Here is a 20,875-nt window from a genome sequence, read left to right as displayed (position 1 = left end):
TTATCAGACATGCAATCTTCCTGGGTTTTATCGGCACCATTACTGTCGTGGAAATCCATCGCTCAAAATATATTAGACTGAAATTTATAAGAGTCCCAACAGACTCTCAAGGCCAGACTCCATTAGTCAGTATCCTAATTAGGATTTTTCACCGATATATATCGAGAGAGGAGAAGAAAACACACAGACACGCTGAAATGTTCAAAATGCTCCTCTGAAGGATTTATTACCAAACTCAAACTGTTAAACTGAAATTCAGAAGGGGTGTAGGCTTGAGGTAAACCAATCAGAGACAATGTAACAATATTTGTTATTCAGTAAAAAGCATACAATAAAATACATCATTATAATTCTTCACACATTATGTTTAAAAGTGTCTTATCTCTCTCTTGGACAGAATATTCTCATGGAGATGGGGGAGACCTTCCCTCACGCATACTTGCCATCCTCCCATCTTCGCATGGGAACCAAGGTCAAAGATAAAACATACGAAATCAACATTACTTGTATTAAAGGAACAATGACTTTTCTATTCACTACAAAAGAACCAAGATGGGAACTCCAGGCAAGATGGCTGCTGCACGAAACGAAATCATTTAAACATTATCATCACTTTCACATAATACATATCTTAGTAATTCAGCATCCTGCTTGATAATTCACAATGTAATTTCATACAGAGAATATAAGCAAATAAATCATCCTTCACAATAGCTATGGAAAGCACAGTTGCCAGACAACAATGACACTACTCTGGCGTTTATTTACAACCTTGTGTTTGCCAGCAGTGAAGATTGTAAGGGTATGTTCACACCCTTAACCAAAAACTTCTGAAAATATAGAGCTGTTTTCAACGGAAAACAGCTCCTGATTTTCAGATGTTTTTTTAAGCCACTCGTGTTTTTCGCGGCAGTTTTTCATGGCCGTTTTTGGAGCGGTTTTCAATAGTCAATGAAAAACTGCTCAAGAAGTGACCTGCACTTTTTTGCGGCCGTTTTTTTACGCGCCATTGAAATCAATGGGCAGATGTGTGGAGGCGTTCTTCATCAGAGTTTACGGCCCGAAAATAAGCCGTGTGAACACACCCTTGTAATGAAAATCCATCATATCCTTGGAACAGATTTTTCAGACCGCCAAATATCGATCAGCTTGAAAAATCATTGTGGCAGATTTACTATTTTTAAACTGCGCCAGAATTCTCGCTCAAATTGAGCGCCACATTTAACTGTTGACCCTTTTTGCGCTGCGCTTGATTACAGGTTGTGGCTTAGCAGGAAAGGGAGCATGGTCTAGCAGCAATGGGCATGGCTTAAATGCATAAACTAAGCCAACCAAGAGGTAGTATATGGAAAAGTGTCTAGTTAGCTGTGGCAAATTTATCATACTGCATGCATCACTTTGATAAATTTGACTGCGCGGTCTAAGTTTACGCTTTCTAAAACATAGACCGTATTAGTAAAGGTACCTAAAGGCCAAAGCTCCAATGGCGACCAATCACTTGTGATGCCATCATATGTAATATCACACATCATGCTTTCCCATAGACTTGCATCAGAGGTGTCTAATTGGACTATATTGCCTAATTGGACTCAGAGGTGTAAGATTTTCTCAGAAAATACGTGCTCCGTAGAAAGTCTGAGCCCGTACAGCGATTGCTCAGCTTTCCGAGAAAAGTAAGCAGCTCGGTACTCACCCGAGTGCTTCTGCCACTTCGTTTTAGTGATCATGGGGGATTGTCAGTGCTCAGACCCCCACTAATCAAAACTTCTGACTTGTCACTATGACATGTCATAAGTTTTTTGTTTTTTTTCTTTTGAAAGTTTAGTTACCCTTTAAATAAAAGGCAAAACTATGAGCCTCTTACAAGAAAGAGGGTAATGGGTTTACAGAGCGGCTTCCTTTAGAGGGAAAAAAAAAAAAGCATACTCTTACATTCTCCTTTCCCATATTACATAGTGAAAAGTGCTTTATATACTGTACAATGCAACATGTCAGAGTTGCCTAGCTAAGTTTTATTGTTTTATTTAGAAAATCTTGTGAAATCTAATCTTGCAAATGTCCATGGCTGATTTAACATTGGGCTTTCTGAACTCTTTTCTCCCTATGTTTGATCCAGCTGGCATCCATACGTGAGCAAAACACTGCTCAGGCTGTCCCACAAAGTCTGTCTCCCTCAACTAGTGGTTGCTATTATGAATAATAAAAAGTGCTGTTATGTCACTGTTATCTGGATTTTGTTTCTTATTTGGATTTCAAATAGTTTGTGGAACAAAGATAAGTACTTCTAAAACCCAGTTCAGTGCTTTTTGATGCGGAAACTGTTTGCATCTGAGGCAAAAAAAATGGCCCAAATCTCACTTCACTGTATTCTATAGAAGGTAGAGACATTTTTTTTATTTTTCCCCAGGCAGCTTGTGGGAAAATAAAAAAATAAAAACGTAATGTCCTATATTGGAGCAGTTTCCGCCTCCTATACCTCCAGTGAAATAAATATATATATATATATATATATATATATATATATATATATAAAAATTTTCCTCTGCTTGTCAGAAAACTGTATGAACCCTAAACCGTAAATCAACATTTTTATTTTCGTTAGATCAACAGTTTTGAGTAGTTTTCCAAGTATTAGTTTACCACTAGAAAATCGATCTGCTAAGGTCAGGTGTCATGATGTATTGAATTTGTTAATGATCCCTTTCCATAAATATTTCCTTAGGGTTTCATATAATTATACCAATATAGTGGATGTGTGATATATATACAGTGGAATTTTTTATTTTCTTTACCCTGGCAGCTCTGTTATGTCTTTCCGGCAGAGAGGAAAATATTAGATCCAGCACAGCTTGCCAAATAACTGCCCATTCTCCTATTAGAAACTACAGTTCCCAGGCACTTTTTGTGTTCATAATAATCTATTAAGTCAGAGGCAACAAATGGTTCATGTGGCTAAAGAACATGCTCTGTAATTGCATAAAAAAAACAATCCCAGACTGAGGATGAGGAGGAAACATGACTGCAGGGGTTGGACTTTACAGAAGAAAGAACAAGGGGAGGAAACCTCCAGCTCACTGGTCCTGCGTACTGCACTCAGACGTCACCAGGATCTCCGTGACGGCCCACGGTAAGTTGCAAGAAAAAAACAATGGAGAGCGCTTTTTGGTGCTTTAAAAGGGAATCTGTGTTCCCACTTTGTTCATTCATTTTTTTTATCTTTTCTACTATAATAAAAGTGGGAACACTGGTGCTTTTAAAAGGGAATCAAACAGCGCTGGATCGAGACTCCCTTGTTTTTTGTTGGACTTTACACTTAGGCTGGATTCACACGAGCATGTTCGGTCCATAAAGGACGGAACGTATTTCGGCCGCAAGTCCCGGACTGAACACACTGCAGGGAGCCGGGCTCCTAGCATCATAGTTATGTACGACGCTAGGAGTCCCTGCCTCGCTGCGGGGCAACTGTCCCGTACTGTAATCATGTTTTCAGTACGGGACAGTAGTTCCACGGAGAGGCAGGGACTCCTAGCGTCGTACATAACTATGATGCTAGGAGCCGTGTGAACATAGCCTTAGGCTTCGTTCACATCTGCGCTAGGGCTCCGTTTCGACTTTGTCTGAGCTTTCCGTGGGAATGGAGCCCTGACAGTCACAAACGGAAACCATAGGCTTCCGTTTCTATCACCATTGATTTCAATAGTGACGGATCCGGTGACAATGGTTTCCGTTTGTCTCAGTTTTGACGGAATCAATACCGTAGTGGACTACGCATAAAGATGGGGTCCTGCCTGCATCCTGAGACACTGTCAACACATCACCGTTATGGTCCCAGAAGTGGAGCTTCTCCCCTTGTCAGCGAAAGTCTAAAGTTATGATCAAATGGTATGACTCTCTTAGTAGTTTTATTTGCGGGGTGTTTTTTCTTTGTTCTAGGTGCTATCAATGTAATGACCTCCCTAATGCCTCTAGGGCACAATAGGATCTGGAGCTGCTAACAGCTTGGGAGACACATGGAGGGGGTCTGAGAGCCACATGTAGTCAAAGAAGGGATGCCTGCAGGCAAACAGAACCCTATTTCCTGACCACCCAAATAGTAATAGGAATTAAATTTAAATTTGTATTAAGCTACGTATAGCAAGGGACAAACCATACACATAAGTTTACAATTTTTCACTGCCACATGTGACTCTCAGCCCTAGGAGATTCCTCCATTAGAATTCTTAGGCTATGTTCACACGCTTAAAAAAAAAAAAAAACACGTCTGAAAATACAGAGCGGTTTTCAATGGAAAGCAGCTCCTGATTTTCAGCCATTTTTTAATCCAACTAGCGTTTTTCTCTGCTTTTTTTTATGGCCATTTTTGGAGCTGTTTTTCTATAGTAAATGAAATACTGCCTATATAAACGTTTAACCCTTTCACGCCGCAGCCCTTTTTCAGATTTTCGTTTTTCCCTTCCCACCTTCCAAAGGCCATAACGCCTTTATTTTTCCGTCTATATAGTACTATGAGGGCTTGATTTTTGCGGGACAAGTTGTAGTTTTTCGTAGCACCATTTATTTTGCAGTATAATGTACTAGGAAACGGGAAAAAAAATTATTTGTGGGGTAGAAAATGAAAAAAAGTGATTCCGCCATGGTTTTTTGCGCGCCATTTTTATGGAATTCACTGTACAATTAAAAAAACATATTCATTTTATTCTATGGGTCAATACGATTACGCCGATACCAAATATGTGTAGGTTTTTCTATATTTTACTACTTTTACAAGTAAAAACCTAAGTGTAAAAAAGAAAATTTATTTTGTTTCGCCAAATTCCGAGAGCCGTAAAGTCTTTATTTTTCCGTCGATTAAGTGGTATAAGGGCTTATTTTTTGCGGGATAAGCTGTCGTTTTTAATAATACCATTTTGGTGTAAATGTGACGGTTTGATCACTTTTTATTTCATTTTTTGTGGGAGATTAGGTGAACAAAAAATAGAGATTCTGGCGTTTTACAATTTTTGGTTTTTTTTACGGCGTTCACCGTGCGGGTTAAATAATGATATATTGTGATAGTTCAGACTTTTACGGACGCGGCGATACCAATTATGTTTATTTATTTAATTTTTTACTATGCTCTAGGGGGAAAATGGGAAAAGGGGGGTTTTTTGAACTTTTAATATTTTATTTTTTTTTACACAAAAAAAACAACTTTATTTAACAAATTTTTACATTTTTTATTAGTCCCCCTAGGGGACTTCAACCAGCGATCGTTAGATCGCTTGCACGATATACTGCAATACTAATGTAATGCAGTATATCGTGATTCTGACAGTCTCCTATGAAGCCCTGCCGGAGGCAGAGCTTCTTAGGAGTACCAAGATGGCGGACCTGGGGGACTTCGTCAGACCCCCAGGCAGCCGTGTGAACCAACGGCTCCCCCGATCTCGCCGCAGGGGGGCCGTTGAGACGTTACAGGGGGTCGCCCCCCTGTTTTTAGTAATCTAAATGCCGCGATCTCTATTGAACGCGGCATTTAACTGGTTAAACAAGCGGGATCGCGCTAAAGCGCGATCCCGCTCGTAACCCGGAAGTGTCAGCTGTAACACACAGCCGACAGATTCGCTCTATGGAGCGGACTCAGCCCGTGAGCCCGCTCCATATTCCCCCACCCGGCGTGCGCCGTATATATACAGCGGATGTCGGGAAGGGGTTAAAAATATTTTATTGGTATAATTCTAAAAGATAGGGCACTAATGCCCACAAATCTGAGTATAGGCGTTGGCAAAACAGATCATAGATCCCTGATAAAGTGTCTGAGATAAATAAGTAACGTTTGGTAAACTCTTAGATCATTGCAGCACTAGACAGATGTAGTGATTCACACTACTGGTCTATTTGTCATAGCGATACAAAATCACCAATCCTCATTAAAGGGAATGTGTTGCCAGAAAAACATGTTTTTTTTTTAAAAATTAAACATTTAGTGTGTGGGTGATTAAACATTGTTCAAATTTTTATTTTTTTCACGAGTCAGGAAATATTATAAATTAATTCTAATTTATAATACTACCCATTTTTGGTCACTAGATGGAGCTGTCCCCAAAATTGCAGCTTTGCAAAATTGGGTAAAAAGCCCTCGCTCTAGTGAGCTCTCAGCATCCCCCCCTCCTTTATCCTGGCAGCATCCCCCCCTCCTTTATCCTGGCTAGTGCCGGGATAAACGAGGGGTTTGAACGGTGTAACCTCCTACACTGTGTGTCGCCATTTTTTGAGCTAACACACAGTGTAGTAGGTTTACATACAGTAGTAAACACACACAAACACGAACATACATTGAAATCTCTTACCTGCTCCTGCCGCCGCGGCTCCCTCCGGCCCGTCCGCTCCGTTTGCTGCCGCTGGTCCAAGTGCACAAATCCGGAAGCCGCGACCGGAAGTAGTAATATTACTGTCCGGCCGCGACTTCCGGTCCACAGGAAAATGGCGCCGGACGGCGCCAATTTCGAATTGGACTGTGTGGGAGCGGCGCATGCGCAGTTCCCACACAGACGCCGTACAGTGCAGTCAATGGGACGGGAGCCGTTCGCAGTTCCTATGGGACTGTGGCTGCCGTATTCCATGTCTGTATGTGTCGTTAATCGACACACACAGAAATGGAACAAAAAATGGCAGCCCCCATAGGGAAGAAAAAGTGTAAAAATAAGAAAAAGTAAAACACAAACACACAAATGAATATAAACGTTTTTAATAAAGCACTAACATCTTTAACATATAAAAAAATAATTTGTGATGACACTGTTCCTTTAAGATGTCCTATATGCACTGATGTCGAACATGCAACACTTTAGACATTCACAGAGGACCCTAACAATTATAACCATGGTCTGTTAACCACAAGTAAGCAAACGTCCCAACGCGTTTCTGCGCCCCTGTAACTACAGGGGAGCGTCCTCAGGGGTTTAAATTGCTTTGTTTTTTGTTTTTTTTCATAATCTAAATTTTTGTTACGAATTTTAGCAAATACAAAAGCAAACAAGCCAAAGAAAACATCTCCATATACATACATGTTATTATTTGCATTGTCTATAGTTCTCTTAGGTAAGACATTAGCATGTTTCAACATATTACACACACACACCTTATCTGCGAAATTCACATCTCAGGCTATAGGCATTGTCTCTCCTTGATAAGGTCTCATCATAAAAGTATATCCAAGGCTTCGTGTAAAGTGTGTGATATCATTCGAAGTCCCACGAAAGGAGGGGGAAGAAGAAGAGGGAAAGAGAGAGATAGGGAAAGAGATAGATAGGGAAAGAGATAGACGTCCAGAGCTAAACGTCCTGGGCCACCCAGAAACTCCCCGTGTCCCACCTACCCAGTGGGGGCAATGAGAGGATTGACTGGGAAGGAAAGAAGGGGTTCCCTTCTCCCAGACGGAAGCCCCTGAATTAGCAGACTGCTCCTGACCGACCCCTCTACGGGGTGGGGGGGGGGGCGGGTTCCGCCTAGCCATTTAGCAAAGTGTGGACTAGATTTGAAGGATGACCATGCACTCCACAGAGAAAGAACTGCACCAAAGCGATCACTGTCCTCTGCAACCAGAGATTCCATTTGACATAAAGAATCCATCTCTGCTACCCATTCGACAACTGAAGGCGGCACAGTGGACTTCCAATGTGTAGGAATAACTGTTCGTGCCGTAGTAGCCCCTTCCTAATACTCGGCAAAGGGCCCGGAATTAGGGATAGCAAATCCATCTGAGGAGTGGGCACCATCTGTGTACCTTCCACTTCTGTATAGATTTCAAAAATCGCTTTCCAGAAGGTCTGCAATACTTGACTTGACCACCAGATGTGCAACATTGTTCCAGTCTCAGTCCCACACCGCCAACACAAATCTGACACCTCAGGGTACATTCTGCTCAGAATCTGTGGGCAACGGTACCATCTAGTCAGTATTTTGAAGTTTTTTTTTTCCTGTGCATGACATGCCACCGGCATTTTGTGAGACAGAAAAAATATTCGATCCCAATCAGCCAGTGACAGGGTTACTCCCAGTTCTCGCTCCCATGCGCTGACGTATGCAGGAGGCTGATCATCACAGGCCTCTAGAAGTAAGGTATACAGGTTAGATATCACCCGGGCCGGAGGCTCGGTTTGAAGCAACAACGACTCAAATGCAGTGCTAGTGACGATATGCATCCCGCCCGGTAGGTCCGAACGTAAGAAGGTGGACAATTGGGCATGTTCCATCCAAGAAAGCGTCCTCCCCGGGCAAGTACCGCGCAACTCTGATAAAGGAGGGAGCCTCCCCCCATCCGACATTACCTGACATAATCTCGTGTTTTCAGAAGAGGACCAAATCATAAACTGTTTCGTATTGACAGCTGGTAGAAATTCTGGGTTATCAAACAGCGGGCTAAGGAGCCCGGGTCTATGTGAAAGGCCCTTTCTAACCATCAGTCTGTCCCATAAAGTGAGGCAGTGCTGGGTTAGCAATGGCAGGGTCGCAAGCGCCGGCCTATAATCGGGAAGAATCCATGGCAACGATCTAAGTGAGAGCGCGACTATGGACTGCTCAATCTCTACCCACTGTTTCTTGGATCCATTATGAAACCAGTCCACCACCCTTGCGAGTACTGCGGCCTGATAAGTGATCAAGTCCAGGAGTCCAGCTCCCCCCTTCAGTTTTGGACGGGACAATGACTTCAAATTAAGGCGTGGCCTCAAAGTGCCCCACACAAAGTTCCGAAAGGCTTTCTCCAGTGCCTTAAAAAATGTTCCGGGGATTAATACTGGGAGAGCCTGAAACAGATATAAAAACCGAGGGAGGATGTCCATTCAGATAGCGTTTATGCGGCCAAACCATGAGAGCTGCGCTCGATCATATGAATGTAGATTTTTAAGAGTGGTTTGCAGTAAAGGCTGATAATTGAGAGTGTAAAGTTCTACTAGGTCCCTAGGAATCTGGACTCCCAAATATTTGATTGACCTCGCCTGCCATTTAAAATTAAAGGATGACTAAGAGCTCCAGTGTCTCAGAAGATAAGGAAATGTTGAGTGCTTCAGTTTTCGTATAGTTTACTTTAAAGTTGCTGACCTGGCCAAATACTTCGAATTCTCTAATGAGTACTGGTAAGGAGATCACAGGGTTTGTCACGAAGAGCAGGAGATCATCGGCATATAGAGCCAATTTATGACAATCTCCACCTATTCCTATCCCTGTTATATCTGGGGAATTACGGATAGCCACAGCTAAGTGCTCCATCGTGATGACAAAGTAATGGTGACAGGGGGCATCCCTGTCTAGTGCCGTAGTATTAGGTGTAGGTGCAGTAGGTGTCTGGTATAGGGACAGTATCTTATCTAGCATAATAGGGCCAAGCCCAACCTGGGTTAGTGCCGATTTCAGGAACCCCCAATGTACCCGATCGAAGGCTTTTTCCGCGTCAACCGATATTAAACATGTGGGTAGAGACTTTTTCAGGACATAGGATATTAAGAGTGGTTTTATTGGTATTATCCCTCGCCTCTCTGTGTCGAACAAATCCCGCCTGATCTCCGTGGATACAACGTGGTAGGAGTGGGGCTAGTCTATTTGCAATGGCCTTAGAATAATGTTTTACATCCACATTTATCAGGGAGATTGAACGGTAATTGGAACAAGCCGAGGGATCTTTCCCTGGTTTGGGGATCACCGTAATGGTGGCCGCTAACGTTTGCAGAATGAATGGCATGGAGGTTGTAACTGCATTATATACCTTAGTCATATAGGGAAGAAGTTTAGTAACAAAGGTCTTGTAAAAGGACGCCGGGAATCCATCCGGACCCGGTCTTTTACCCGACGGAGCTGACTTTATGATTGCCTGTATTTCCGAGTCCGAGAAGGCCTCCCCTAGTGAGGCCGTCTCGGTCTCCTCTAAAGTCGGCAACGCTGTCTGTTCAACATAGGAATCAATCCTCCATTGGAGGGCACTTGGAGACATGTCTGCCAAAGGCCCCTTGAGGTTGGATAGGGCCTGATAGTAGTCCTTAAATGTATTAACAATGTCTTCTGGCTTATGTTTGACCTCACCCTGTGTCGTTTTTATCGCCGGTATAAAGGATTGAGGAGCCCGTGGGTGTAATGATCTAGCTAATGCCCTCTCGCATTTATTAGAATGTTCGTAAGTGAAACGCCTCATCCGGTCTCGAAACGACGCATGCGCCTGGTCTAATAAATTTCTCAGCGAATTTCGAGCTTCTAGTAGCTCTGCTAAAGTCTGGGGGTGTTGGGACTGTTTGTGAGTGGTCTCTAGAGTCAGTATCTGGGACAAGAGCTTTTCAATTTTGAAAGCCCCTTCCCTTTTTAGTCTCGAGCCTTGCTGTATAAATATACCTCTTAATACACTTTTCAACGCCTCCCACTGAACTGGCAGAGGAGTGGAGTCCACCTCATGATGATCCAGAAACTCTGAGATGGATCTGTTAATCGCCGTTTGGCATACCGCGTCCCTTAAAAGATGGGGGTTCAACCGCCAATGCCATTCCCGCTGTTTAGTGTCTGGGAGGGTAAGAGACAAGTAAACTGGCGCATGATCCGCCAAAATCATAGTTCCAATCTGAGACTTCGGGGACCAGGAAAGTAGATGACTAATAAGAAACAAATCTATCCTGCTGTACATGTCATGTACCGGAGAATAAAAGGTGTAGTCCCGTGTTTGGGGGTTGAGAATCCGCCAAATGTCTACCATTTGCATGGCGAATAGCTTAGACTTAAGGGAAGCCAATTGAGAAGCGGAAACGGAGGATCTGCCCGAGGAGTCTGCAACCCTGTCCATTGTGAAGTTAAAGTCTCCTGCAGTTACCAAGAGACCCTCTGCAAATTTGGAGAGTTCCGTTAAATAACTCCTGCATAAGCGCACCTGGTCATGATTAGGGAGATACAAGTTCGCAACAGTGAACAGTCGCTCACATATTCGAAGTTTCAGAAATACAAAGCGCCCCTGGGTATCATATTGGGTAGCAACAACCGAGACCGGAAGAGATTTATGTATAGCGATACTCACTCCTCTGGATTTCGCATCAGGGTTGGTACTATGGAACCACTGCGTATAGTATCGATGTTTCAGAGTGGGCACATGGTTGGTCCTGAAATGAGTCTCCTGCAAAAGTAAAATCTGAACACGTTGTTTGTGCATATGATGCAGAATTTGAGCACTTTTTTGTGGGGTATTAAATCCCCGAACATTTAATGAGCAACATTTTAAGGGCTCCATCTGGGAAAAAGGAGGAAGGGTAAGAGGGAACAGGAGAAGAAAGAGTCAGTGAACTAATGGATTCACTACAGACAGTGATCCAGCCCCAAAACTACTCTGTTTAGGGGAAAGAAGTTAAAGTAAAGTGTTCAACCGAACACGCCCTAAGTGTGGGTTTGACTGGACTATGGAAGAAGGAAGCTCCCAACCAACTCCCAAGTGCCCGAAGCCTTGTATAGACACACATGTAAATTATCACATCATCAAACAACAATGATCAAACGACCCGTAACTGGCTAATGTATGCCTAGCACCATCTACCTCCATTAAGGGGAACTGCCCCTTATCAAAGATAACCTGTATCATGTCTAAACGGTTCCCATTACCATACAGGTAAGTATATCAGCTGCTATTCTGACTATACTGCCATTTATTCCCGACTAGGGTCCCATCCTAGGGGAGGGGGGGGGGTTACTCCCGAAACCATCGTGGCGGAACTGTATATAGGCCATAAGCTCTCATCTCCCTCCCACCATATCCCAAAGGTCTGCAGACATGATGCGAGGTGGTCCATATAAACCCACATGGCCAATTGCCAGGGAGGAGGTATGTACCCATGATCCCGACCTTGGGGCTCGTTCTGATCTGTAATGAATATATAAATCCCCAATGCAGCATGTTAGGACATAAAAAAGTAACCCCAACCACTCCTTATCAGCGGAGCAGAATGTTCCAACATCTTCTTCCAGCAATCTTGACCTGGTCGTAGCCGATGTCGAGGTAGCCGCCATCTGTGCTTCACATAGACAATTCTGCGGGGCAGGCCAGTCCTGTAATATTCCTGGCAGGGAGGTAATTTCTCGGGACCTGCGGAACAGAGTCCAACATATGCGACCGTGGCTGTCTTAACCGCTGTATAGCTCAGTAAGGCACCATGGAGGCCGCCGGCGGCGCATCAAAGGAGCAATCTCAAGATTCCTGAGAGGCATGAGCGGGAGCTCCCGGGCCCTGGACTCTTCTGCGTCTCGCAGGAGTCGAGGAGTGATCCATCCGGTGATTACGTCTTGGTGTTCGTTGCGGCATAGGAGGAAAATACGGCCAATCTGAGATGGAAATCTGTGGGAGATCCAATGCAGCGAGGAAATCGGGGATATCTTCCGGAGAATAGACTGAATACAAGGAGGATTCACGGCGTACTTGTAGTTGGAAGGGGTATCCCCATGAATACTGGATATCTTTTTCCCTAAGTGCGACAAGTAGGGGTCGTAGGGCTCTCCTTTTTGCCAAAGTGGAACGAGAAAGATCCGCCAGTAATTGCACCGGAGCCCCGTCAAAGTCCAGTGTACCCCTGTTACGGGCTTGCCTCATTATAGATTCTTTACGTTGAAAAAAGTGGATTCTACACACCACGTCGCGCGGTCTGGCCAAATCCGTGCTTTTTGGGCCCAGGGTGCGGTGAGCTCTATCAATTTCCACCGGGGAATGTAAAATATCCCCTGTAACGTGTGAACGAGGTCCTGGGGCGCCGTAGCTTCTGGAATACCCCTGACTCTAATATTGTTTCTCCTATTTCTGTTCTCTGCATCATCCGTCATATCAAACAGCATTTGTATATGTGCAGAGTGTTGATCCAATAAAATTTGCTGGGAGGCCTGATGCTGCTGCTGTGTTTGCACTTCAATAGCTTCCACCGATTTCATTAATATGTGTGATGTCCTCTTTCAAGGAACGGATCTCATTTTTGCAAACCGCTTCAAGGCGGGAAATATAACCCTCCATATCCTGTTTAGTGGGTATGGCCGCCATTTGTGCCGTTAGTGCCTGCAGCTCAGGGCCCATAATACGAGTTGGTGCCGGGTTAGAGGCTGACTCACCCCTCTGCGGTTCCGACGAGCTATCCTGCGGCTGGTCTGGAGGAGTTGCCTTTCCCAGAGGCGGCGTCCCTGAGGTGCCGGTGCGGTCCGCCATATTGGAGAGACGGGCCGGAGATGCTGGCAGGCCCGGATCCAAAAAATAATGAGGTATACCTCTCCTCGTCCTTGTCTGATCGCTTCTTGCGGGTGTCGGGGGTTTGGTGCGTGATCCCCTTCGCATTAGTGCGATGTGTGTCGCAAATAGACGCTGTTAATCGGGCTTGGGAGCAGGAGCTCTTACACCACGCGTCTCACCAGCTCCATGTCCAGGCCACGCCCCCTAAATTGCTTTGTTTACGATTGCCGGTCAGCACATATTATGCTGTTTGTTATGTATTCTCTGGCGTGCACTGAGAAACTGACTGGTCTAGCATGCCCCGGAGAAACTAGAGCCTTATAGGGCTGGCCCCACCCACATCATCGACGTAATGTGGAACCTGAACCAATCAGTGTATCAAACGTCACACTGACGCCCACTGACTGGAACGGCCCCCTGGTAACATCGCGATGGTGGGCGTCCGTGTGATGTTTGATACACTGACTGGCACAGTTTCCACATTACGTCGATAGGCAGTATTTCATATTCAATAATTTAAATGTACACTGCCAACACTGATTTTTGGAATTTATTGTTTTTCTATAGTCAATCAAAAACTGCTCCAAAAAAGGCTCAAGAAATGACATGCACTTCTTGTTACGGGGCGTCTTTTTACGCGTCAGTTTTAGAAAATGAGGCGTAAAAAAAGCCCTGTCGGATTTCCCATTGAAATCGAATCTTTTTCTTCAGTACTGCTGTAAACCTAGAGATCTGTAGGCTAGTGGAGATTCCATAGCTAGATGGATCAGGCAGGCTATCTTTCTAGTAGGGCTGGGCAATTAATCGAAATTCAACACAGTTAATCAACGTCCTCTTGCAAATTTGGGGTTTTATCAATTATTTTCTCCCAGTTTAAGCTGTATCTGCATCTTCAGGACGCAGATATAGTTGAATCCAATGGTAGAGCAGTGGGCTGTAAGGTCCCTTCTCTACCATTCACTATATATCGCTATCGAGGCAGTGCTGGCATCACCCCTGTCTGCACAGACCAGAGGAGCAGAGGGATCTCCTCCCACTTGTCGTTGGAACGATGTTAGGTGAGTATGTATATTATTTTTATCAGTCACTATTGGGGCAGCTGTGGGGGCATTATACTGCGAGTGGGCAGCTATGGAGGACTTTATACTGTGTGGGGTGCAGTTATGGGGGCATTATACTATGTCAGGGCAGCTATCGGGGCGTTATACTGTGTGGAGGCAATTATTGGGGCATTATACTGTGTGGGAGCAGCTATGGGTCATTGTACAGTGTGGGGGCAGTGTCAGGGGGTATATTATATACAGTAGTATACAGCAGGCTCGGGATAAATGGCTCAATGGCATAGCATGCAAATTCAGGGTGTGTCCTAAATAATCGTCATTTTTATTTAGGTCATAATTGCCCAGCCCCGCTTTCTAGCATATTCTTCAAGTTTGAAGGCTCACTCTAGTAGGGCTATGGTAACTTCCTAAGCTGAATGTAGGGAGGCGTCTCGAATAGATCTGCAAGGTTGCAGTGTGATCTTCTCCTTTTTACCTTTTTGAGGCACTATGGGTTTGATGTTTCTACTGCTGTCAACCTATCGTTCAGGATTACGGTTCTTCAGTCCATTGTACCTCCTGGAAATTATTCTCTTGTGGTGATGTCGTGGGATCAAGAAAATTTAAATCAGAGTACTATTCTTTCCCTCCAACATCTGCTGTCGGGGGATAGTCTGGTGTCCCCCATACACATTAGATTGTCGACTGATCCAACTGAAGTAGTAGAGTTTAGGCTGTGTATGGGTACCTTTTTTTTTTTTTTTTGAGTTTTACATTTTAAAGGGTTAATCCGATCAAAGACCTTTATGGCATATCCACGGGATATGCAATAAATTTCTTAGCTGGAAATACCGCTTTAAAGAGGCTCTGTCACCAGATTATAAATGCCCTATCTCCTACATAATCTGATTGGCACTGTAATGTAGATAACAGCAGTGGTTTTTATTTTGAAAAACTATTTTTGAAGCAAGTTATGAGCAATTTTAGATTTACGCGAATTAGTTTCATAATGGTAAAAAGTAAAAACATGCCCAGTTGTCTATTAAGAAACTAATTGGCATAAATCTAAAATTGTTTATAACTTTGTCAAAAATTATAGTTTTTCAAAATAAAAAAACACTTATCTACATTACAGCGCCGATCAGATTATGTAGGAGATAAGGCAGCTCTGTCACCAGATCTGTTACTGCCAGATTATAGGTATCTTGCTTATGCCCAATTAGCTTCTCACTTTTTTTTTTCTTTCGTTTTAGAATGGCAATGGATATCTCGCTTCCCTCAGTGGTGTCCTGCTGACATGGAAACACTTGCTTAAAGATAAACTTGGACTGATAAATTGTGGCATTCCAGCTCCGGAGAATTATGATTTAGTCAAGAACACTTATGACCAGCTTCTAAAGAATAGCAATTCATTGGATCTTATAGATTTATATGCGGCATTCTCTAAACTCAACTTTTCTACGGGAACAAACATGTCTTCTGTGAGTAGACAGTACAACAGTTTTTGGAATTTCAAATGTAGTAAGTTTGTGTCATCACAAAAAAAATAATTCTACTGATCAATTTTCACTTGAAACTTTAAAGAGACTGTCACCACATTATAAGTGCCCTATCTCCTACATAAGGAGATCGGCGCTATAATGTAGGTGACAGCAGTGCTTTTTATTTAGAAAAACTATCTATTTTTACCACTTTATGAGCGATTTTTAGCTTTATGCGAATTACTTTCTTAATGCCCAAGTGGGCGTGTTTTTTTTGTTTGGTTTTTTTTTAGACCAAGTGGGCGTTGTACAGAGGAGTGTATGACGCTTACCAGTCAGCGTCATACACTTCTCTCCATTCATTTACACTGCATTAGCGATATAGCTATATGCAGTCACATAAACACACTATAACATTACCTCAGTGTCCTGATAATGAATATACATTAGCTCCAGCCAGGACGTGATGTGTATTCAGAATCCTGACACGTCTGAATCTTTTCTGTGAGATTACCAGCAAGGCAAACGTAATCTCGTTTACATCGTAATCTCGCGAGATTACGTTTGCCTTGCTGGAAATCTCACAGAAAAGATTCAGACGTGTCAGGATTCTGAATACACATCACGTCTTGGCTGGAGGTAATGTGTATTCATTATCAGGACACTACAGTAATGTTAGTGTGTGTATGTAGCTGCACATAACGATATAGCTATATCGCTAGTGCAGTGTAAATGAATGGAGAGAAGTGCATGACGCTGATTAGTCAGCATCATACACTCCTCTGTACAACGCCCACTTGGGCATTAAGAAAGTAATTAGCATAAAGCTAAAAATCGCTCAAAGTGGTAAAAATAGTTTTTCTAAATAAAAAGCACTGCTGTCACCTACATTATAACGCCGATCTCCTTATATAGGAGATAGGCCACTTATAATGTGTTGACAGAGCCTCTTTAAAGGAACAGTGTCATCAGAAATTATTTTTTGATATGTTAAAGATGTTAGTGCTTTATTAAAAACTTTTATATTTATTTGTGTGTTTGTGTTTTACTTTTTCTTATTTTTACACTTTTTCTTCCCTATGGGGGCTGCCATTTTTTGTTCCATTTCTGTGTGTGTCGATTAACGACACATACAGACATGGAATACGGCAGCCACAGTCCCATAGGGACTGCGAGCGGCTCCCGTCCCATTGACTGCACTGTACGGCGTCTGTGTGGGAACTGCGCATGCGCCGCTCCCACACAGTCCTATTCGAAATTGGCGCCGTCCGGCGCCATTTTCCTGTGGACCGGAAGTCGCAGCCGGACAGTAATATTACTACTTCCGGTCGCGGCTTCCGGATTTCTGCACTTGCACCAGCGGCAGCAAACGGAGCGGACGGGCCGGAGGGAGCCGCGGCGGCAGGAGCAGGTAAGAGATTTCAATGTATGTTCGTGTTTGTGTGTGTTTACTACTGTATGTAAACCTACTACACTGTGGGTTACCTTAAAAAATGGCGACACACAGTGTAGGAGGTTACACCGTTCAAACCCCTCGTTTATCCCGGCACTAGCCAGGATAAAGGAGGGGGGGATGCTGAGAGCTCACTAGAGCGAGGGCTTTTAACCCAATGTTGCAATGCTGCAATTTTGGGAACAGCTCCATCTAGTGACCAAAAATGGGTAGTATTATAAATTAGAAATAATTTATAATATTTCCTGGACTTGTGCAAAAAAAAAAAAAAATGTGAACAATGTTTAACCACCCACACACTAAATGTTTCATTTTTTTAAAAAAAACATGTTTTTCTGGCAACACATTCCCTTTAAGGAACATGTTGTTATGGACAAGTCGGATTTACCTATAGCCACAGTAGTTATATGTCTTTAAGCGTCCCTGGAGGAAGGGGGGTTGCTTGAAAAAACATATACATATGAAAACACACCTGAGCATTATGTTAATCTGCATTTGCTGTGCGGTGGGGCAGACCAGAGAGCCTGCAGAGGATACATTAATACTAACTTAAAGGGAATCTTTCATCAGGGTTAAGCCAACCAAACGACTCCCAGCACTTGGTAGAGCATTTAAAAACATGTGGACATATACCTTTGTGTACTTTCATAGCATCTTCATTGTTGAGAAAATGAACTTTAATCCGGTATGTAAATTAACACGCAAGTGTCACGCGTGCTGTTCCAATTCTGGAAGGTGCTCCGGGTTGTAACCCTACCCAATGACTCCCCTCTTAGGCTGGGTTCACACGACCTATTTTCAGACGTAAACGAGGCGTATTATGCCTCGTTTTACGTCTGAAAATAGGGCTACAATACGTCGGCAAACATCTGCCCTTTCATTTGAATGGGTTTGCCGACGTACTGTGCAGACGACCTGTCATTTACGCGTCGTCGTTTGACAGCTGTCAAACGACGATGCGTAAATTGACTGCCTCGGCAAAGAAGTGCAGGGCACTTCTTTGCAGCGTAATTTGAGCCGTTCTTCATTGAAGTCAATGAAGAGCAGCTCAAGATTTACGAGCGTCACAGACTCCTCGCATAATGCGAGGAGGAGCTTTTACGTCTGGAACGAGGCAGCTATTAACAGTCTGTCTTTTCACACGTAAATGCCTTTCATCGTGTGAACATACCCTTAGTGTTGATTGGCTCCAATGCTATGCTACTTGCTGCACACTATCATGTATCCCGATGCTAGAGCCAATAATCCACACCAAGCGAAGAGGAGTTGGTTTACAAAGCAAGACCTGGAGCACTTGCCAGGATTAGGACTGCACGTATGGCACTTGTGAGCTATATATACGCCACATTAAAGGCTATGTATACATTTTGAAATAGTGTAGCGTTTTTTTGTTTTTGTTTTTTTAAATAAAAATTGTATCTGTAATTGGTGCAACTTTCAAGATACTTTTTCTTAAATTATTTTAACTTTTTGAGATACAGCTGCTTTGTATACTGTATACAGAGCAGCTGTATCTAGCGCTGAAACTTGTATCTGTCAGGTTCAGTGTCAGCGGTTCCTTCATGTTTGTGACACGCAGGATCGAGCTGTTACAGATCACATCTAAGTTCATAACTTAGAAGCGAGCAATTACAGGTGGATCCTGTGGGTTAGACACGCAGGATTCGCTTTGACTGTACCAGTCAGTCCCACGGATCTGACGGATTCAGGTCTTGAAGTCAGAGAGGAAAAATAGGACCAAATATGCTAGGCGCTGCTGTACTGATTTTGTTTAATGAATGAATTAAGAATCAGGCTACGCGTTTCGACGCAGGACATTTGTCTTCATCAGGCCATAAATATACAATAAAAGATAAGCAAAACATCCTAAATATATATACATGTCAATGTCCGAAAGGGCCAATCACAGGGAAGAAATAGGGAGGGGACAAAGGAAACTCCGGAAGAAAAGAGTCCCGCTAGGGCACCAAAATTAATTAATACAATATTATACATATTGCTCAATTAATTAAAAACGAATAATACATGTAACAATTGAATACATTTTATAGTTTATAATTGACTCTATTTTGTTTTATTAGTATGTTCAATACAGTATAATTCCCTCTTCAATTTAATATACCTCCTTTCGGCTATCCTTATTTGACAGGTGTTATGACAACGGGGACGCTATTTGCCTCCCTTCTAGCGTAAAATTGGATTTTGGTCTTTTATGAGCAAAATAATATTTATAATATGATGAATTCCATCTAGAATCATTGTATTAAATTGTCACATGTATTATTCGTTTTTAATTAATTGAGCAATATGTTGTTCTTTTATAATATGGCTATTTAGTGTTGACAGGTGTTGTTATGACAACGGGAACGCTAACTATCTCCCCTTCAACGTACAATTAGATTTTTTTCTCGGTTATGAAGAAAATAATTCTTCCAATATTATGAATTTTATCTAGAATTATTGTATCAAATTGTCAGATGTATTATTCGTTTTTAATTGATATAACTATGTTGCTTTTCAATATGATTCATGTTTTGTTACTAATTTTAGAGTGTTTAGCATTTTTCACTGCCAGTTATAATCATATACATATTTTTAATCTCTCAACTCAATTACGGTGCATTGATTGATTAATTTAATACATATTGTATTAATTAATTATGGTGCCCTAGCAGCGTTTTTCTTCCGGAGTTTCCTTTGTCCCCTCCCTATTTCTTCCCTGTGATTGGCCCTTTCTGACATTGACGTGTGTGTATATATGTAGGATGTTTTGCTTATCTTTTATTGTATATTTATGGCCTGATGAAGACGCATGTCCTGCGTAGCCTGGTTCTTAATTCATTCATTAAACAAAATCAGTACAGCAGTTCCTAGCATATTTGGTCCTATTTTTCCTCTCTTTGACTTCATACCTGGCGGTAGATTTCCATTTACCGGCTTTTGGACCTGGGCAGCAGCTATACCTTGGATCTGTCTACACACACCCTGGGTGTGTCTCCTTTTCACGCATCCCTACAGCGGTGATCTGCATGGAGGCTTGACTCATACCTTTTAACAGCGTTGTGCCTGGTCAGCATAACCCCTCTAGGTGAGCATAATTCGCCCTAGTTTTTCGGTTTGTCATGACCCGTGGATAATTGCACTATGTGGCGCCGTGTGTTTTTTTTTTTTTTTTTTTTTTCTCCTCTTCCAGGATTCAGGTCTTGGCACACAATACAGCCGCTCGGTATACAGGATACAAAGCAGCTCTATCTCAAACTAGTATTGTAAAAGTTGCACCAGTCACACAGACCTTTTTTATAAAAAAAAATAAAATAAACAATTTCAAAAAGTTTACATAGCCTTTTAAAGTTAATTTTCTCTGCAATGAAGATACTATGAAGGGACACAAAGGTATGTGTTCTCATTTTTTTGAGTGCTGGGAGTCATTTGGTAGGTTTAGTTCTGATGACCAATTCCCTTTTAATGTTGCACCACAATGTTCTGCACATGACATTTTAAAAAAAATAATAATCCAGCATACTTTTGTCACTTAAAATTTCTTCTTTGGACTTCAAGCATTTAAAAGTGAATTAAGTTTTTCAAGGGACGCAAGTGTGCTGGATATTTTTGAAATAATGCTCTAATACACTGGAAGCCCAAAACCCTGGTCATGCAGTAACCAAGCACATCTCTCACAAGAGCCATGAGCTAT

The 20,875-nt window shown here is 42.6% G+C and overlaps 1 protein-coding gene across 2 annotated transcripts in view; it reads left to right on the top strand.

Annotated features, from left to right (window-relative positions):
* The window catches only part of PARPBP (PARP1 binding protein), a 79,755-nt gene that overhangs the window by 37,039 nt on the left and 21,841 nt on the right, over positions 1 to 20,875 (top strand). For both annotated transcript variants that reach the window (XM_075856682.1, XM_075856681.1), the window contains exon 3: positions 15,501 to 15,728. In XM_075856682.1, the coding sequence (XP_075712797.1) occupies positions 15,501 to 15,728 (228 nt within the window). The remainder of the gene's footprint in view (positions 1 to 15,500; positions 15,729 to 20,875) is intronic.

The sequence above is a fragment of the Rhinoderma darwinii genome, chromosome 3, assembly GCF_050947455.1.
Source record: "Rhinoderma darwinii isolate aRhiDar2 chromosome 3, aRhiDar2.hap1, whole genome shotgun sequence".
Taxonomy (NCBI): Eukaryota; Metazoa; Chordata; class Amphibia; order Anura; family Rhinodermatidae; genus Rhinoderma; species Rhinoderma darwinii.
The sequence above is the reverse complement of the archived record's forward strand: the minus strand, read 5'-3'. Positions and strand labels throughout refer to the sequence as shown.